The 17,718-nt window shown below is 39.8% G+C and overlaps 1 protein-coding gene across 1 annotated transcript in view; it reads left to right on the plus strand.

Moving 5' to 3' along the window:
* Moxd1 (monooxygenase DBH like 1) overlaps positions 1-17,126 on the plus strand; it is an 80,516-nt gene extending 63,390 nt beyond the window's left edge. The window contains exons 10-12 of the mRNA XM_052751190.1: positions 4,003-4,145; positions 14,350-14,518; positions 15,791-17,126. Coding sequence (XP_052607150.1) covers positions 4,003-4,145; positions 14,350-14,518; positions 15,791-15,970 — 492 coding nt within the window. The 3' untranslated portion in view covers positions 15,971-17,126. The remainder of the gene's footprint in view (positions 1-4,002; positions 4,146-14,349; positions 14,519-15,790) is intronic.
* The last annotated feature ends 592 nt before the right edge of the window (positions 17,127-17,718 follow it).

Raw genomic sequence — 17,718 nt, forward strand, 5'->3', positions numbered from 1 at the left:
TCACTCCCAGCTACAGAGGCATTTTCAGTTAACTTTCCATAGGAGAGCTGCCCTAGGGCAAAGGTGGAATTACCATACTGAGCTGCCTTTCTGCTCAGCTAGTAAGAGTCAAGAACTGTATCTTAAAGGAGCCATGCATTGCTTTGCCACTAGCAATCAGAAGCTGTGTGCCTCTGGGCTCTATTTCATTCCAGCTTTTACAGTCTCAGTCCTTGAATACCAAATAGTGACAAAACCTTTGTCCCAAACTCCTTCTCAGAAGTCTGGGGGACCCCCTTCATCTCCTACTTTCCCCAGACTGCAGGATGGAACATTAATGTCAGGAATACAAGTTCGGCTGCTCTCACTCCAAATCCTCTGGGGGAGTATCATCAGCTACAGTGTCATCAGAGCTGACTGACATTCCTCTGTTCCATGCACTGCACCAAGTGCTCAGGCAGACATCAAGCTTTATTTGGTGACTGAGGGTACAATTCCCCCCTCTTAATTATTTGAAGCTGCATCTTAAGACTGCCACAAGCTCAATGATGCCTAGTCCTTGATAGACTTTTGTTAGCCCTATGTTTCCCTCTTTTGCATCTCAGGCTCAACCCAGGTTCTTTATTTGCCCTTAAGCTTTTTCCACACCCAAAGCAACTTCCTGGTGTCCCAACAGCTCTCCCTTGCCATGAGCCCTGATTTCTAAAGAGGATCTCAAAGCAGCCTGACAAGTGGCATTAGCATTTTAACTGCCTCCTGACAGGCAAGCTTTGGTCATCCATTTCTAGTCCCCAGGAGGTAATATTTCTAAGTTTTCTAACAAAGCTTTGGCAAAAGTAACAATTGGGGCTGTGCCAGCAGCAAGCTGTTTTTAACTCCTTAACCTGTTTAAAATGAATTGGACCATGCAATCACATGATATTTCCCTGCATGTGTTGCTGCTCAATTACAGGGAACATTTGAAAGCGTTGCACCTCTCCCCTCTGCTAGCTGCCTCCCAAATACTGTCTTGAAGAGGAGATACAGTGCTAGCAGTGAGGATTTGCCATGCTCTGGGAGGTTTTTGTGCCAGGGCAATTATGGGTGACCTTTCCATTCTGACAGATGACCCCCTAGGTGAGTCTAATCCACCCTTACAGAAGAAAATGAGACCTAGAAAGGAGAAACTTGAAGTGCATCCAGTATTTGAGAAAGAGAAATTACTAAGTTTTTCAAGCACTTTAGTTCCTCCCTTGTTTCATCCCAAGACTTCTGTTCCTTAAACTCGGCTTGATGGCCAAGAGGGAAGTGACTCTGATTGAACAGTGTTGTAAAAGTGTTCTCATCCAGTGGCAGTTCCAGCAGAGCAGAAGGTATTCTTCTGTCCATGTCCGCCTCAGGGAAAATTCCCCCCTGCTGCTTAGGGATTAGATCCAAACTGTACTGAATTAATGCCAACAGGCCAACAGCTTCCACGGGAATCTTTTCCAGCCAATGTTCCTCATAATATTTTTGCATTTTGGCTCCAATTCTCTCCCAGGAGTCTGTGTCCAGAGTCCCATAGTTGGAAAACCAAGGACAGTTTCTCTATGAACTCCAGGAACCTCTGTACTTGTTACAATTCTGCCTTAACTCCCCTAGTTTTCAAACTTTCTACAAGCAAATATACAAGTATCTGCTTACTATTTCCCTGCCCTGTAGCAGCTTTTCTTTCTCAGACTTCTAAGTCTGTGGTGGCTGCTTGTTCCTGGATGCTATTTTGAGGTCCAGCACTAGGGAAATTCTACTCTTACCCTAAGTTTCTTCCTACATAATATTCCTATACCTAAACCCTATATTTTTACCTAATTTGATAGAAAAATAATTAAGAGAGAGAGAGAAAGAGGGAAACAGAGATACTTGCTGCAGCCTAATTTTTTATAGACAAAAATTAAGAGAGAGAGCGAGAGAGAAAGAGAGAAACAGAGAGAGAGATACTTGCTGCAGCATAATTTTTTATAGACAGTTTTAGCTCACAAAGAATAAAATACCACAGCCTTAACCTTAATACAAAACCAGACATGTCCAACTTCTTCCCGTGATATTTCTGTACTCTCACTTACTTCTTCTGCCCCCAAGTCCCTAATTCTGGTGCAAAGACCTCTCCCTTGCTAGATCAAAGCACACCACACAGCCAAGTATAGACCCTTCCAAATACCTGGTAAGCAGGCTCATGGTCAAATCATCCCCTTATGCAGCCCTGCTGGGTAAAGCAAGCTCAAGTTCTCAGACCCTGAGTAAGTTCTCACTAGGAAACCTCTGTGGGTCTCTACACACTGTTTTTATGTATAGAATGCTCAAAGTATACTACACATTTATATAAAAGATCCCTACTGAACCCAGTATTGTGTATAACTTATTATACAGCAATGAAAAAAAATCAATAAAACCAAAAAAGGAAAAACTAAGTAAAATGAAGAAAAACCTACTTATAGTGGTCTATAAATGTATGTGATTCCAGTGAAAGAAATTTAGGGAAATTTCATGATTTGGGGAGTTTGGTATGCTAATTAATAAACCTTTGCCTAGTCACCACTAAGAGCTTCTCTTTCTTCATTTTTGCAAAAGTGTTTGCTGTTTTAGTTTTTACATGCATCCAAAATATACTTGGAGGATCGAAGGGTCAAGAATAGGAAAGACGGCTAACGAGAGTCAGATGGGAAGTGAGCTAAATCAAACCTTACTTTACAGCTGTGGCAACTAATCCAGGGTGGTTTGAGTCCACAGTTAGAATTCCAGCAACAAACCTATGCATCCTTCATCTGGAAATGTGGTTGTGGATAAGTCAGGGTGTCTGGATTAGTGAGGCATTGTGGGTGTTTTTATTTAATGCTGACCTGATCGACTGCTTATAATGAGAAAAATAAATTTGTCTTTTTATAACTTTCCCCCTTTCTGTTATTTGGATCGCTTTTATCAATCGGTTTTAAAATTTATTAATTTTTCCCTGGGTTGGAGCAAATATGCTGTTGAATTCATCTTGCGGACTTTCAGCTCTTAAGCATCCATTTTTCTGGGTTTTCTCTTTGCCACTCCTGAGCTCTTCCCGCATTTTGATCATATTTGCCTCTAACTGCTTGACTTCTGCAGCCTTCGTTAATCCACATCTGTATCCTCTCACAGTTCGTGACTAGTGACATTTTTTTTTCTTGAGTAAAAAATAACAGTTCACTGTCGCCTTAATAATTTTTGCTTGAAAACTGGGCAGTGAAAATTGTTGAAGCAACTCTAGATTCCTTAGATACAGTGGAATATTACCTGCTTATCGTTAAAAGGTGTTGCCCATTGCCACCGTAGCACATAGCTACTGATATTTATAGACCTAAAAATAATATAGAAAATTCAGGTCAGCTGAGAAAACACTCCAAAAGTCCATGGGAGGGAGAGGCAAGAGGCTAGGGAATTCAAAATCAGCTTGAGCTCCATGAGACTCTCTCTCAGCCTCATAACCCTGAATAATTCCAACAAAGTCATTTGTAACATGCAAACATCACCAGGAACCTCTGAAATGTCTGCTGTGGCACAAATTTATATCAGATCAATAGAACTCTTCAGGACTTTAATAGATTATCTAAAAAGGCACCCCTTTTTTGTTTTTGTTTTGTTTGTGTTAGAAGAGCACTCTTTAAAGAGATAGAAATAATATTAATTTTTAATTTTTCAATATTTTTTTAAAGTTAAGAGTCCTTTAAGTTAATAATTCTCAAAAGAGGCAGAGGCAAAAGGATTATGAGTTCAAGGCCAACCCTAGTAACTTAGTGAGACCCAGTATTAAAGCATTTTAACGAGAGGCTCAGGCTAGAGCTTAGTGGTAGTGGTTTGTCCACCAACTCTGAGACTTGGACTTGACCCTCAGGACCACAAGAAATAATAATAAGCTGTTACTTACAAATGATAAAGACCAAATGTATTTCAGAACTGGGGATCTGCATGACACTGTTGGTGTTGTGTTCTGTGTGTGAGAGCTGGGGGAAACTTTGCAAAATAAAACATCTCTATTTTCAGGGAGGACTAAGCACCAGAAACGAAATGTGTCTCTCCTACCTTCTTTATTATCCAAGAATTAACCTGACCCGGTGTGCCAGCATCCCGGACATCATGGAACAGCTGCAGTTCATCGGTGTGAAGGAGATCTACAGACCCGTCACGTGAGTGGCAGTGAATTATAGACATCCAAGAGTGGTTCTCATCTCCATATTGAGACATTATGGGCTATTTCATGTGCTGCTCTTTTTAATTGCTTGTAACTCAGGAGACCAAGTAAGCGTCTTGGTTGCTATGTCCAAGTTCCTCCAAAACACCCTTGGGATCATTGATTGCTGGGAAGACCTAAAGGATCCAGCCATTAGCTGTACTCCTGGATAAAGTTATTACCAGGAAAGGATACAAAGGGAAATCAACAAAGGAAAAGGCAAAGTTCAGAGCACGAAAGCTCCCAGAGACCTCTCCAGGTAGCCACAGAGAATACCCATCCAATTGTGATAATGTCCCTACAGAGGTCTCCTAGATAATTTTCAGAGTGGCTATGCCTGGGCTTTTTAATGGAGATGCCCCTGTAGAGCTGTCTGCCTAATGCATGCCCAATTTGCAGACATGCCGATAGAAAGCAGGTGTTCAGCACAAAGCATATTGATTATAGTGCTGAGCCTTTTGATCATTTAGAGGAAGTTTTATATCAATCTTGGAAATTGTCAACTATTTAAGTTGCTAACCAAAAGTGAACCGTGTGGTCAGACTTTAGACACGGTCTTCCTGCATGACTTAGGTTGACTTCCAATTTTCGATCCTCCTGCCTCTGCCTCTCAGGTGCTAGGATTCTGGTTATGTGCCTCCATGTTCAGGTAAGAAGCAGGCATTTATGAAGAGCAGTTTCAGACCTGCTTTGTAAACACTGTATGATTGCATATCATAGAAACTAGTATAATTAGATACAATGATTTTTTCTTCTCCTCTTAGGGTTATATTCTAGAGTTTGGGGGGGGCAACGGTAAATAGACAAACAGATGGGCATTAAATAGTAGTGGTTGTTATAAAACAGTGAAAATAATGAAGGAAGTGAGTAACTGTTGCCAGCAGAAGACTCAAAACCTTTCTGGGAAGTAACATTTGAGCAGGGACCTACAGACTGAGGAGCCAGCAATGGAAAGATAGGCAAAGATGTTGTATGCAGAGAAAAGAGAGTGATGTGTGCATATATCATGAGCCATCTGGGTTTGAGAATGAACAAGAGGATGCCTTTGGCTGGGGCAGAGCAGAGATTGGCAGAGACAGAGGATGTGGTATCAGAAGTAGACTGGGCCACAGAGGCCGTTATGAGTAGTATGAAAAGAAGTCACTGTAGGATAGGGGCAAAGTCAATTTGGCGAGGGTGAGAAGGAAGGACCACAGGAGGATAAGATGGGGAAAGGGTACTGATGAGGAAATTACTGTGATTGTCCACTGAAAGCCAAGGGCACCTTGGACCTAGGCGTGACATCATGCTAAGGATGCATTATGGGAGATGCTGAAAAAGAGTTTATGTTCTCAGGAACAGTGGCACAAAGCATAAGGATGGTTGGTGGAAATTTATGGATGATGTAATGTGTCTTAATGGGAAGATCTTTCTGATAATTAAGACTTTACAAAATGAAAAAGACTGATGCAATTGGACAAACATATACACAGATTTTTGAGAGTGCTTTTAAGAATAGGATAAAAAAACATTTAATGAAGACATGATCAAATGTGGATAGTCAAAGAAAACATATAATAATTTATGTTCCAAATAACCCAAGAATTAGAAATTGCAAACTAAATGCTTTCTTGTTCATCGTGTGTATATATGCTTTCCTCCGCTCCTTTCTAAGCCCTGCTGTGACCACGAGTGCAGAAGGCATCATCTAGTCATCACTAAATACTGATCACAAAACACTTCTGTGAATTGAGCAGCAGTCACTAAGTCTGTTCACATCCATTAGTTAATTTAACCTTCTTGCACATAATCCCAGTTGGGAGAACAGGGCGTGGGACTTCAATTCTACAGGGGAGAAAACAGAAACTAAGATTAGGAAGCTGCTTGACACTGCACAGTATATCATAAATGGGAAAATTAGGGTTCACAATCCAATATCCTCTTCACAACCTACACGTGGAAGAATTTTCCGGATGTTCAAACCTTTCGAAATGAAAGTATGATGTGATTAGATAAAAGTACATACGGTTAATAAACTATTAATAGACATCAAAACAATGCATAAAATGTAATTCTAAAAAACACTAGGACAGGGCACAGTGAGGAGACTCAGTGGGAAAAGGCACTTGTTACCAGGCAATTGAGGACCTAAGTTCAACCCCTGGGAACCTAAGGGTATGATTTGTTTGAATATTTGGATGGTTGGATTTCGGCACATGTGTGTGTGTATGTCTTTGTATGTGTTCATGCATGCATGTTTGTGTATTGCAATGCTGGAGATCAAACTCGGAGCCTGGCACATGGCAGAAAAGTGATGTACCATTGAGTTATACCTCTAGCTTCCCAAATATTCCTATCATACTGCTCCTTACCTCAAGTAGATTTTCCCCTTTAGAATATATTCTATACCCCAAATAGGAAATTTCCTAATTGTGTGATTATTAGCAAAAATGCAAAAAACAAATGGCTGTATGTTTACAAATGAATAGATGTACCTTGCTTCATCCTTTATGATCACCATGGACTGGGCATCTCTACAGATTCCTTTCACTGACTGATGGACTTTGCCAGTGTCCTTAATTTCTATCTTCCTGGGAAATGCTACATTTGTGCCTTTGTCACTTGGAATGACAGGAAGAATTACTTTCCAAAACTGGGTTAACTGTGGGCTGTCATTACCCAGAACAATAGTACTTTGTCTTCTTGTATTATAGCTGTATAATTTTTCTCATCTATTGAGAATTTTCCCCAGATGTTTTCTCCTCTTTTATTTAAGAAAGTATTTTCTTTTTTTTTTTTTGAAAGTATTTTCTTTTTAAGAGGCAAGGGCTGAGATACAGTGTTTTCCAGACTAGCCACATACCCATGACAATTCTCCTGTCTCAGTTTTTCAAGTTATGGAATTATAGAGGTGAACCTCCAAAACTGGCTTCAAATATTTGCTTTCAACGTTGACACTTCTCAGTATTCATCTTCCACACTTTATTTATTATAATTTATTTTGTCTTTATTTCCTATGCCCTGTAGTCTGCCTCTTGAACTTGAACTTGAGTTTTTAATCATTAAATTAAATTCATTAAATCCATATTATTAAACTCACATAATTAAACTCCAAGAGGAAACAATTTCTATAACTTTCTCCAGTTTCATTCGTTCCTACTTTCTTCTGAAATCACTTTTCCTGTATTTTTAAAGATTTTTTTATTGTGTTTAATTGTGTGTATGGGGGTGGGTATGTGCACATGAGTGTTTGTGCTCACAGAGGCCACAGGTGTCAGATGCCCTGGAGCTGGAACTATAGGCAGCTCCCTTCCGGTGCTTGGGTGCTGGGAATTGAACTTGGGTCAACATATGCTCTTGACCACTTAGAAATCTCTACAACCCCCTTTTATTCATATTTTATAAGTATTTCATAAGTTGTACCATGTGATTGTCTTTAGCCTTGTGGTTTCATGAGTCCCATCTCATTTCTTGCTTATTCTGAGGGCTTCTGTCCAAAACCTCATCACACATATGTGAACCTAGGCTTTCTTCTCGCCACACCACAGCTGGAGGATTAGATGAGTCATTTTCTGCACACATATTTTGAGAGGAAAGGGCTGTAGGGTGGGACTGGATGCTCCCTGGTTGAATGTGTGTATTGTCCCTGCCTCGGATTTATTGCTGCTGTTAGGAGCCACCTTCTCTCTGGTGGGCTGAGTCACTTTCGTGGAGGAATGTGTCAGCTTTGGAAGGGGATGTCCAGTCTCTTGCCACCCTGGAGACTGCCTTCTGTCTATGAGACTCCATCTAGCTATGTTCCTTCCAGTCCTTCACCTGGGTTGTGCTTTACTGAGACAGATTTCCCATTGTCCTTCATTAACAATCAGAAGGTTACGACATCGTCATATATTTTGTTTTGTTTTCTTCTTGATGATCTGCTTCCAGCTGCTGTGTTCACCTTTTATGTCAATTGCTTGGGGCATAATTTAAAATTAAGTGTACCTATCTTTAATGAGATCTTCATAAGATTTCATCAATGTCACACCTATCCTACCCAATCAGAACATAAAGAGGCATGGCAATCCCACCTCCTCCATAAAGTTCCAGGAAGCTGGAAATCTGCTTTATGTCACTATATGTTAATTTTTTTCTTTCCTGAATTTTATATAAGTGTGGCTGTAGCCTGTGCTTCTGTGTCCGGCTCCTTTATTAATAATGATGCTGGAATTCACTTGTATTTGTGGCTGTTTCACTCTATGCCTTTTTCTCGCTGAGCAATATTCCCCTGGGTGGGTCCACTTCCTATAGGCTCATCACTGTGGAAATACAGTTTCAGTGAGATGCAAACGTTCAGACCACAGCAAGGGGTACCAGGACCAACCCTGACGTTTCTAGTAAGTCCCTCCATTGTTTGGCATTTTGCATTCCCAGAACACTCTACAGTTAATCTTCAGAATGACAGCAAGAAACTTCCCTTAAGTCATCTGTGAGTGTGTCTGTGTGATTTCCTTTTCACTTTTATACACGTTTCATATATTATCAAACTGAGTCACTTATTACTGAATGGTAAGAGCTCTTTATATTATGGATATTCATCTCCTGTTAGATACTGAGCCATGGATAATTTCTCTCAATCTATAGCTTGATTTTCATTGTTTTACTGTTGGCTGAGGTTCCTTCTGTCATTTTGTCTTTGTTTTGACTTTAGAAATCCCCTCCAAGAAATCTTTGAAAACTATACATTGTGAATATTTTCCCCTCTGGAACTTTAGAGTTGAACTTCTATGTTTAGATTGATGATTCATTTTGAATAGATTTTTCTTGTAGCACAAGGCAAATCCAAAGCTCAATGGTTTTCCAAATACATATCAAGAACCATTTGGTGAAAGAACACTGCCTTTAAATTTTCTTTATATTATTATTAATGTGTGTGTGTGTGTGTGTGTGTGTGTGTGTGTGTGTGTGTGTGTGTGTGTGTGTGTTTAGGACAACTTGCAGGAGTCAGCTATTACCTTCCACCATGTGTTCCCTAGGGATAGAATTCAGATTGTAGGTGGCATCTACCTGCTGAGCCATCTTGCAGGCCTGAAAACTGCCTTTTTACTATGAAATTTGGAATTTTTGTTGCAGAGTTATTTGACCATATGCTGACTCTGGCCTGGACTCTGTTCATGGCTATGTACCTAGGTTTACTTTGGTACACACTTGATTTTTGTAGTCCTAGAGGAAGACTAAATAGCAAAACACAGTCTGTAAAGTCCCACTTCTTGTTACCTTTTCCCAAATTAATTTGATAGTCTAGGCTCATTATATTTTCACATTTAAGATTAAGAGAATTTATCGATTTCTTAAAAACAAATACCCAAACAAAAACCTAAAATAATATGACTGTAAACGCTACAGAAAGCTCAGGACATGCAGAAGGAACCCATTAGCCACCAAATAAAAACTAGACAGCCCCAATTAGCAATATAACAGCCCCTGTTTCCATCCCTGGACAAGAAGTTTAAAAACAGTCAAGACCAAAGGAGATTTATATGGGTGATATGGAGTCCCTGTATCGACTAGAAAGAACTGACATGTTAACCATAGTCTATCTACTCCATGAACATAGTATGTGTCACTCATTAAAACATTTTCTCCTTCTCTTCTTATAGATTTTAGTATAGATGTTTTCACCTGTTTTATTAATAATAATTATCTTTTATGTTTTAATACCTTTTGTGTGTTAATTTTGTAATGTGTCTCTTGGCAATTTCCAGATCTTGGATTTTCTCCAGTTTGTCTTTAGATTAGGGTTCGTCTTTACATACTTGTTCATGTACTTAGTCATTTTTGACTGTATGTATTTTGTGTTAATGATCACTATACTGTTCCTAATTCTTTAATATCCCTGTCAGTGTGACTCTAGAATAAAGGTTTAGGGCCACTGATCTTTACTATTAAGGCCTGATTCACTCTCCGGTCTCTGAGATGGATCTCCGAGATGTCACTGAATGCCTGTGTCATCAGCAAAGACTCTCTGCTCTGGCTATTTGGAACTTGAATGTGTACCAGTCAAGTGAGCTCTCAGAATTGTAGTTTTGTTTTGTTTCTGTTTTTTTTTAATAGTTCCCAGTTACTCTTTGCCTAACCTTGTGCCATTTTATCTTAAATCTGTTTGACTCATTAGTCAAGCACGTATTTAGTTACCCCTCCTACAGACTTAAAGAGCTCTCTGTCTGTGATATATTCCTCTGTAGCACTCTACTTTGAAACTTGCAAAACTTCAGACTCCGTTAATTCTGACTCTTGTCTCATTAATTCATTGAGATTGTCATTTTATGGCTCAGAAATTCTCCTTTTAGGCATTGTGACCCAGGGCGTGCTCACAGGCAGAACTCTGGGTGAACACAGTGTTCAAATATGACCTGTGTTCATTTCCTTTGGGGTTATAGTTTTTTCCTGCCTGTTTTCCACTCTCCTAACCCAGACATTCTGTACAGCTTTGTTAATGAGTGTTGGCATTTATCACAGTAAGTTGGTGTCTGTTACTCCTCATGGCTGGGAATAAAAGTCCATTAAAGAGCATGTTGTTTGTTTTTACTAATTTTTGACCATATGTTTATTTGTGTGATAGAGGTTGAATCTGTAAAGCTATTCACTCCACTGTATGGACCTGGCCCTGCTTCTTGGCTGAAGTTACCTAATTTCTTTCCTTCTCCCCACACCTCTTCCTGTTCCCAAGAATGACTCTAGCAGCAAGACCTTCGAAACAGTCGTGAGGTTCCAGGCAGATACTAGGTCTAACAACTACAAGTTATTTTCTTCCATCTCGTTTTACATTATACAGAGCGGGAGAGCCATGTCTAAAGTCATTACATGTGAAATGATTCATTGGATGAACTGAATTTACAAATAAAATTGCATGCTTTTTGCAAAGAAAATTAAAATACACTCTGTGCTACTGTGGGTAGTAGTACATTTTGCTGTGTTATAAGAAAAATGTATCTCGGAGTTTAAATTCGATTTGCAAAGAAAAATTATCCATCAGTATTAAAGCATATTAACACAATTGTTCAAATCAGCTACAGTGATTATTTATAATATCATTTTATTTATACGTGTGTCTGTGTAGACACACCGGAAATATGCTGCTTTAGTATCTATAACATTCTCAATTCCTCCAACTGAACCCTAGTCCCAATAATAGCAGGGGTACTAGTTATTTTAATTAGTTTATTTATTTATGTTAGTTTATTTATTTAATCCCGCCACTATTTCTGATGGAAAGCTTAGTCCTTTTCAGACAAATAATTAGCACACTTGCTTTTGCGATGCTTCTGTCCTCTCTCCTCAGTTCTCCAGGGAGTAATCTGAGCTGTGTGGTTAGAAAACTTGGAAGGTTTTTTGGTTAGAGGTGACAAAAGGGACATTTATTACGAAGGGTGGAAAGAGACAAAGTATGAAGCAGAGAGGCTCAGAGGAGGCTAGTCCTGCATTTTCAGGTTCCCAGTCCTCAAGCACTGACTCTGATACATGGGCCATTCAGATTGCCTCTCGTCTCCCTGGCTGCCCTACCAACACACGTAGTTGCAGCTTTCACTTTTTTTTTTGCTGTGAATTCTCCATAAATATTAACTTACTGGCTTATTATAGTATCAAAGCTTTCAGAGTCAGCTCTGCAGAATGCTTGCAGTGTTCACTTTGGCCAGCAAAGCTGCACAAAGGTCACATTGACCACCGCATTAATCACACTGAACCCCTTAGTAAAAGTCCAGGCGACCCCTGGTGGTGTTTCAGGAGATTGCAGGTAAATACTTGCCATCCAACCCCTGAACCGCCTCCATTTCCATTTACAAAGTTGATTTTTTCCCTCTTTCTTTCTTTCCCTTTTTCTTTCCCTCTTTCTTTCCCTCTTTCTTCCCTTCTTCCCTTCTTTCTTTCTTTCTTTCTTTCCTTCTTTCTTTCTTTCTTCCCCTCTTCCTTCCTTTTCTTTCTTTCTTCCTTTTCTCTTTTCTTTCTTTCTTTCTTTCTTTCTTTCTTTTTTTCAGTATAGATACCTTGTCTCTGTAAAGGTAAATGTTATTTTAATATTGAATATCAAACTACCCTACATATAAAAAAACTAGCAGCAAATTTTAAATGGCAGACTATGCAAATTTAACAGACTTCTTTCTAGTCAAGGTTTGCTCTATGGCAATTCTGGGTCATATCTATAAGTCACCACAATTTGGTTAGAAAATGCTATAGATTTTAGAAAACTGCACGACACGTTTGACGTAATGTGATGCCGACTGCTCCTATTACAGTACCCAACATTAAAGATTGTGTGAAATAACATATTTAAGACTCCACAAAGTTGTATTGACTTGAATTAGAGGGAGGGATTAGGGCTGAAGGACAGAAGCCTACTAAAATAGTACCCACTTTTCTTATTTTCTCAGTTCTTAGAACAGATGAAAAATAATTTTCAACTTTGTCATGAAAATATTACTTTTATAACTTCCCACCCCTCAGATTTATAGTTTGTGTATCTTGTTTAAAAAGATAACATCCAGGGTGCCTAAGCAAGCTGCCCAGGTTAGAGAGAGGTAGAAACAAGCCAATGAACACATGTGAGGACCCAGCATTTAAACTGTGGATTCAGCAGCTGGGCATGATTATCTGTGACTACCAGCAATCCCTAAATCATCATTTGGGGCTGTCACAGGCTATCGGTCGCTCATGATAATCTTGTGTAACAACTACGAATTAGTTAATGTCAAGTTTTGGACATGTAAATAGTTAGACCTTTCTTTTTTAGAAATCAATAATATGCAGCAATGGGGGGAGCAGTCTCCTGAATATCCTTTCAAGCTGACTAAGACACATTCGTGTTATCTCTTCTTTCTTTGGCGTTTAAAATCATGTGTCTTATTTTAAAAGGGTGCCCATGGAAGCAGAGTATATTAGGTGTGAAGTATAATTTTTCAGTAAATTATTTTTTTTTTTAAGACAGAGTTACATGTAGCCAAGGCTACTCTTGAACTCACTGGGGAGCAAAAGTTGACCTTGAACTTTTCATCCCCCTCTCTGTCTCCTGAGTGCTAGGGTTACAGGCAGATGCCACCACGTACAGCTTCAGTGTAATCTTAAGCCACCGATTCAGTTCTAAACCTTGAGTGTTTATCCTCTCAAGCAACCAGAGCGGGACACCCTGGGGTGGCTTTTCCGCTGGACACTCTGAAGTTTACACCTGTTACAGTAACTTTCAAGAACCTGCAGTGTTCTTTACCAATATCATCGGTAGCATCGTCCAGTTCAGACATTAATACTTACCAGTTATGCTATAATGTTAACTGGAATTTTCAAACCCTGGGAAAGAGTTCCGAAGCAAAATTATCTGTCTAAAAGTTAATAACCACTGGCCCGATTCCCATGCTTTGATGGACGGCCCCACACCTGTGTTCATATGCGCAGCCCTAACTGGACTTGGTCGGTTACAAAAAAAGAAAAGGAAAAGACATAAAATTGGGAGGGAGTGTTTTGGGGACATGGGGGTGACCATATATTTATATGGTCATATTTTGTTGTATATGTGTATGAAATTCTCAAGAACAAAGAGAATTTGAACGAAGAGAATCTCTCTGAAAACAAAACAAACCACCCAGCAACAAAATTTGATCAGTGTATGGAACTGAAAAGTGTAAATAAAGATTACCTATGATTTCACCTAAAGCAATAAGAATAAAAGTAATAACCACTTGCATCTAAAGAAGATGACTCATTCCTTTAAGAGCCTCCTTACTTGTTAGCTGAAGAGATCATTCAGCAGTGAAGAGCACTTGTTCTTACTGAGAATCCAGGGTTAGTTCTCAGCACACAAATGGCAGTTCACTACCATCTATAACTGTCCAAGTTCAAAGAATTTGATTTCTTCTTCGGGTCTCCCTTGGCACAAGGCATGCATGGGGGACACATACATATAGGCAGCCAAAACACTCATACACATAAAAATAGATAAATGTCAAAGGGAAGAAAGACAAAGACTCCTTATTTGGAGAAGATTTCCAGTAACAACTAATGAGTCCATAAATACCTTATATGGAATTATTTTTATATTTTAAAAAATGAGTAAGCATGAAGTCTATGTTAGAACATTGAAAATTACAGGAAATATGAAATGTACTATATTGCAATGTGATGTACTAAATGTAATTGTGATTATTTAATTTCAGGACATGGCCTTTCATTATCAAAAGCCCGAAGCAATATAAAAACCTTTCTTTCATGGATGCAATGAACAAATTTAAGTGGACTAAAAAAGAAGGTCTATCCTTCAATAAGCTTGTCCTTAGCCTGCCCGTGAACGTGAGATGTTCCAAGACAGACAATGCAGAGTGGTCGGTAAGCCCCGCTTTTCATCTTCTAGGAACCTGGTTGTCACAGGTTGCCACACCCGAATCCCAAAGAGGAAATTCTAAGCTTCAGGTAGCCATCCATCCATCAGTGGTCTGAGTGTCCTTTCATGTTTGGTCATGGAACTTGTTTGGTGATCATTGGAGTTGGCGGACAACCAGCCTCTGATTGCTGAGAACTCCCTTTGAAGAGAGTTTTTTTTTTTCTGGAACTTTAGTTGTGATGAAGTGAAACAGATGGGGCAGCTTCGAAACCTTGGGGACCTGCTTGTAGCTCTTTCCAAGTAGTGTCTAGTCCTTTTACCCCTCCCTCCTGTCCAGGGCTAAAGTTTCTGCCTCTTCTGATGCTTGGCTTCTTCAGCAAGTACAGTCTATCCCCTAATCTCCACCAGAAGTGGAGGTGGATAGGCAAGTGTCTTAGTTACTTTTTTATTGCTGTGATAAGACGCCACTGCTGTAGCAACTTATAGAACAAAGAGTTTATTGGGGGCCTTCAGTTCCTGAGGGTGAGTCAGTGACCATTGTGGTGGGGAACCTGGCAGCAGGCAGTCAGGTATGGTGCTGGAGCAGTAGCTGAGAGTTTACATTCTTATCCAAGAAGGGGAGAGAGAAAGAGAGAGAGAAACAGAGGGACAGAGGGATAAAGAGAAAAGACACACAGAGGGAGGACACAAGGAGAGACAGAGAGAAACAGAAAGAGAGAAAGAGCTAACTGAGAATAGCACAGGCTTTTGAAACCTCAAATCCCACTCCCAGTGACACACATTCTCCAACAAAACCACACCTCCTGATCCTTCCCAAGCAGTTCTACCAGCTGGGGACCAAGTACTCAAACATAGGAGCCTATGGGGGAAATAGGAGAGAGAGACAGACAGACAGACAGACAGACAGAGACAGACAGAGAGAGACAGACAGAGAGAGACAGACAGGGAGAGACAGACAGAGACAGAGATAGAGAGAGACAGAGAGAGACAGAGACAGAGAGAGACAGAGACAGAGAGAGACAGAGACAGAGAGAGACAGAGAGAGAGAGTTAACTAGGAATGGCATGGGCTTTTGAAACCTCAAAGCCTACTCCCACTGATACATACTCCAACAAAACCACACCTTCTAGCCCTTCCCAAACAGCTTCACCAATGGGGGACCAAGTATTCCAATATATAAGCTGTGGGGGCCATTCTCATTCAAGCCTCTGAAGCCAGCTAAGCCACAGCCCTGCTCTTATACAGCTACTCACAGGAACTGCCTTTTTCTTTTTCAGATTCAAGGGATGACAGCATTACCTCCCGATATCAAAAGGCCTTATAAAGCAGAACCTTTGGTATGTGGGACATCAGCTTCCTCTGCTCCGCCTGGCGTTTTGTCTCTCAGGTTGCTTGTGTACTCTCTGCTTCTTGGAAGCATGCTGAGCACCAGGGCTTGTGACTGCTATACTTGGTGACACTAGAGTCTGGAATCTGAGACTGTCCTTTAAAGTCCAGTTAAAGACTGTCTGTGTTCATGTTGGGCCTGAAGAGATGGGTGTGAAGAACACAGAAACTTCAATTTCACACACACCCTCTATTTTCCTCCCCAGTGTTCCTGAGCTATGTCACTGGGGTTCTCAAGAGTTTCCTTATAAAAATTCATGTTCTGTGCCTATGATTAGTAAAATAAAATGGACCTGACTTAACCACTTTGAAAGTTGGACAAGCAGAAAGAAAAGAATGTTTAATTGTTTTCTATATTCTGTGTTACTCAAAATCCATTGTTCAACCTGACAACCCTCCTCCTTTTCACAAACAACATCGCAGGAATTACTCTCCACTCCATCTTCCTTCATAGGTGTAACTTGCAAGTGTGAGCATAGCCCCACTCTCTCTGACCTTGCCCAGTCCCTGTGTTTTCTATGACCTCTGACCTCAATACTTTTGGGTGGTACCTCTTGTGTTTCCTCGCTCATCTGAGTCTGTTGATACCCAAACCCAGATCTAAGTATTTCCCTGTCTCCACAGCACTGTTCAGCTGATTTTTTTTTATTAAGCTCTGTCACTCTCTTAAAAGAAAGAGATTTTGATAAATGCAGAGATGGCGGTAGCTGATTGTAGGCTAAGAAAACAATGCAGATGGCTGCAAAAGGCCTTGCTGTGAAGGGTCCTAGATGAGATGATATTCCAAAGCAGAGCAGACAGTGTGAGCAGGCAGGAAGCCATGGGTCTGTAATGTTCTTCACCACTGGTTGTTTCACACTGCCTCAATCTGAATCATATTTCTATGATAGATTTATTTTTATATTAGTTAATAAACTGACTTCCAATATAAAATTTCCACCAACTGAAGATCTTATCATTCTTTTGGTTCTCTTTGGATTAGCTAGTTAAATCTTGTTTCATGTCCTATCTTTATCCATATGATCCATGTTTGGATCATATTAATAAACTCAATGGAATTAAAGTTTTTGTATAGTATCTTATGTGGCCCTTGAGAGAATTAAGTGATTGTATACTGATGTCAATAAAATCAGCTGAGAAACTGTATTTTTTCCACTCTAAGCCCTTTCTGTCTTGCAAACATAAACTATATTGTCATTTGAATAAATATTATGTTTTAGAGTGTTAGCTTCTTGATTCAAAGAATTTTTTTATTTTGGCAATATTGAAATATTCTGTGGCTAATATGACTTATTTTATTTGTGTGAATGTTTTATATCAGAGTGTTTTTTTCCATTCAGTTATTAGCATAAGAAATATGATCACCTCAGATAACCCCTATTTGAAATTTTAGGCATAATTTTACTTCAGAATTTCTGGATCTGAGGTATCAAAACCCAGTGATTTCCATTGTAAACGAAGCAGCACTCCATTTGCTGTCGTTGTTCTCTGTAAGAAACACGAGCACACCCAACCATAAAAGAGTGAAGAGCTCTGGAAGCTGGCATGTGAGGAGCCCACCCAGGAGACCTTTTCCACCAGCATTGCTGGCCACAAAGCTGGCATTATTGTTCTGCTAGGGTCTTTTATGACTACTCATGGCTTTGAGCAATCACATATATGCTGGTAATAGGAGAGATTATGGAGTGAGAATTCTGCACAGAGCTCATTACGTCCTAAGTTGTTTGATCTGATATGAAGTAGACCTTCTTATACTGCCTGCACTTCTTCTCCATGGTCTTTGTGATGCTGCCTTGGACGAAGTCAACACAACATTAGC

Source organism: Peromyscus californicus, unplaced genomic scaffold (genome assembly GCF_007827085.1).
Source record: "Peromyscus californicus insignis strain IS unplaced genomic scaffold, ASM782708v3 Scaffold_22__1_contigs__length_63687245, whole genome shotgun sequence".
Taxonomy (NCBI): Eukaryota; Metazoa; Chordata; class Mammalia; order Rodentia; family Cricetidae; genus Peromyscus; species Peromyscus californicus.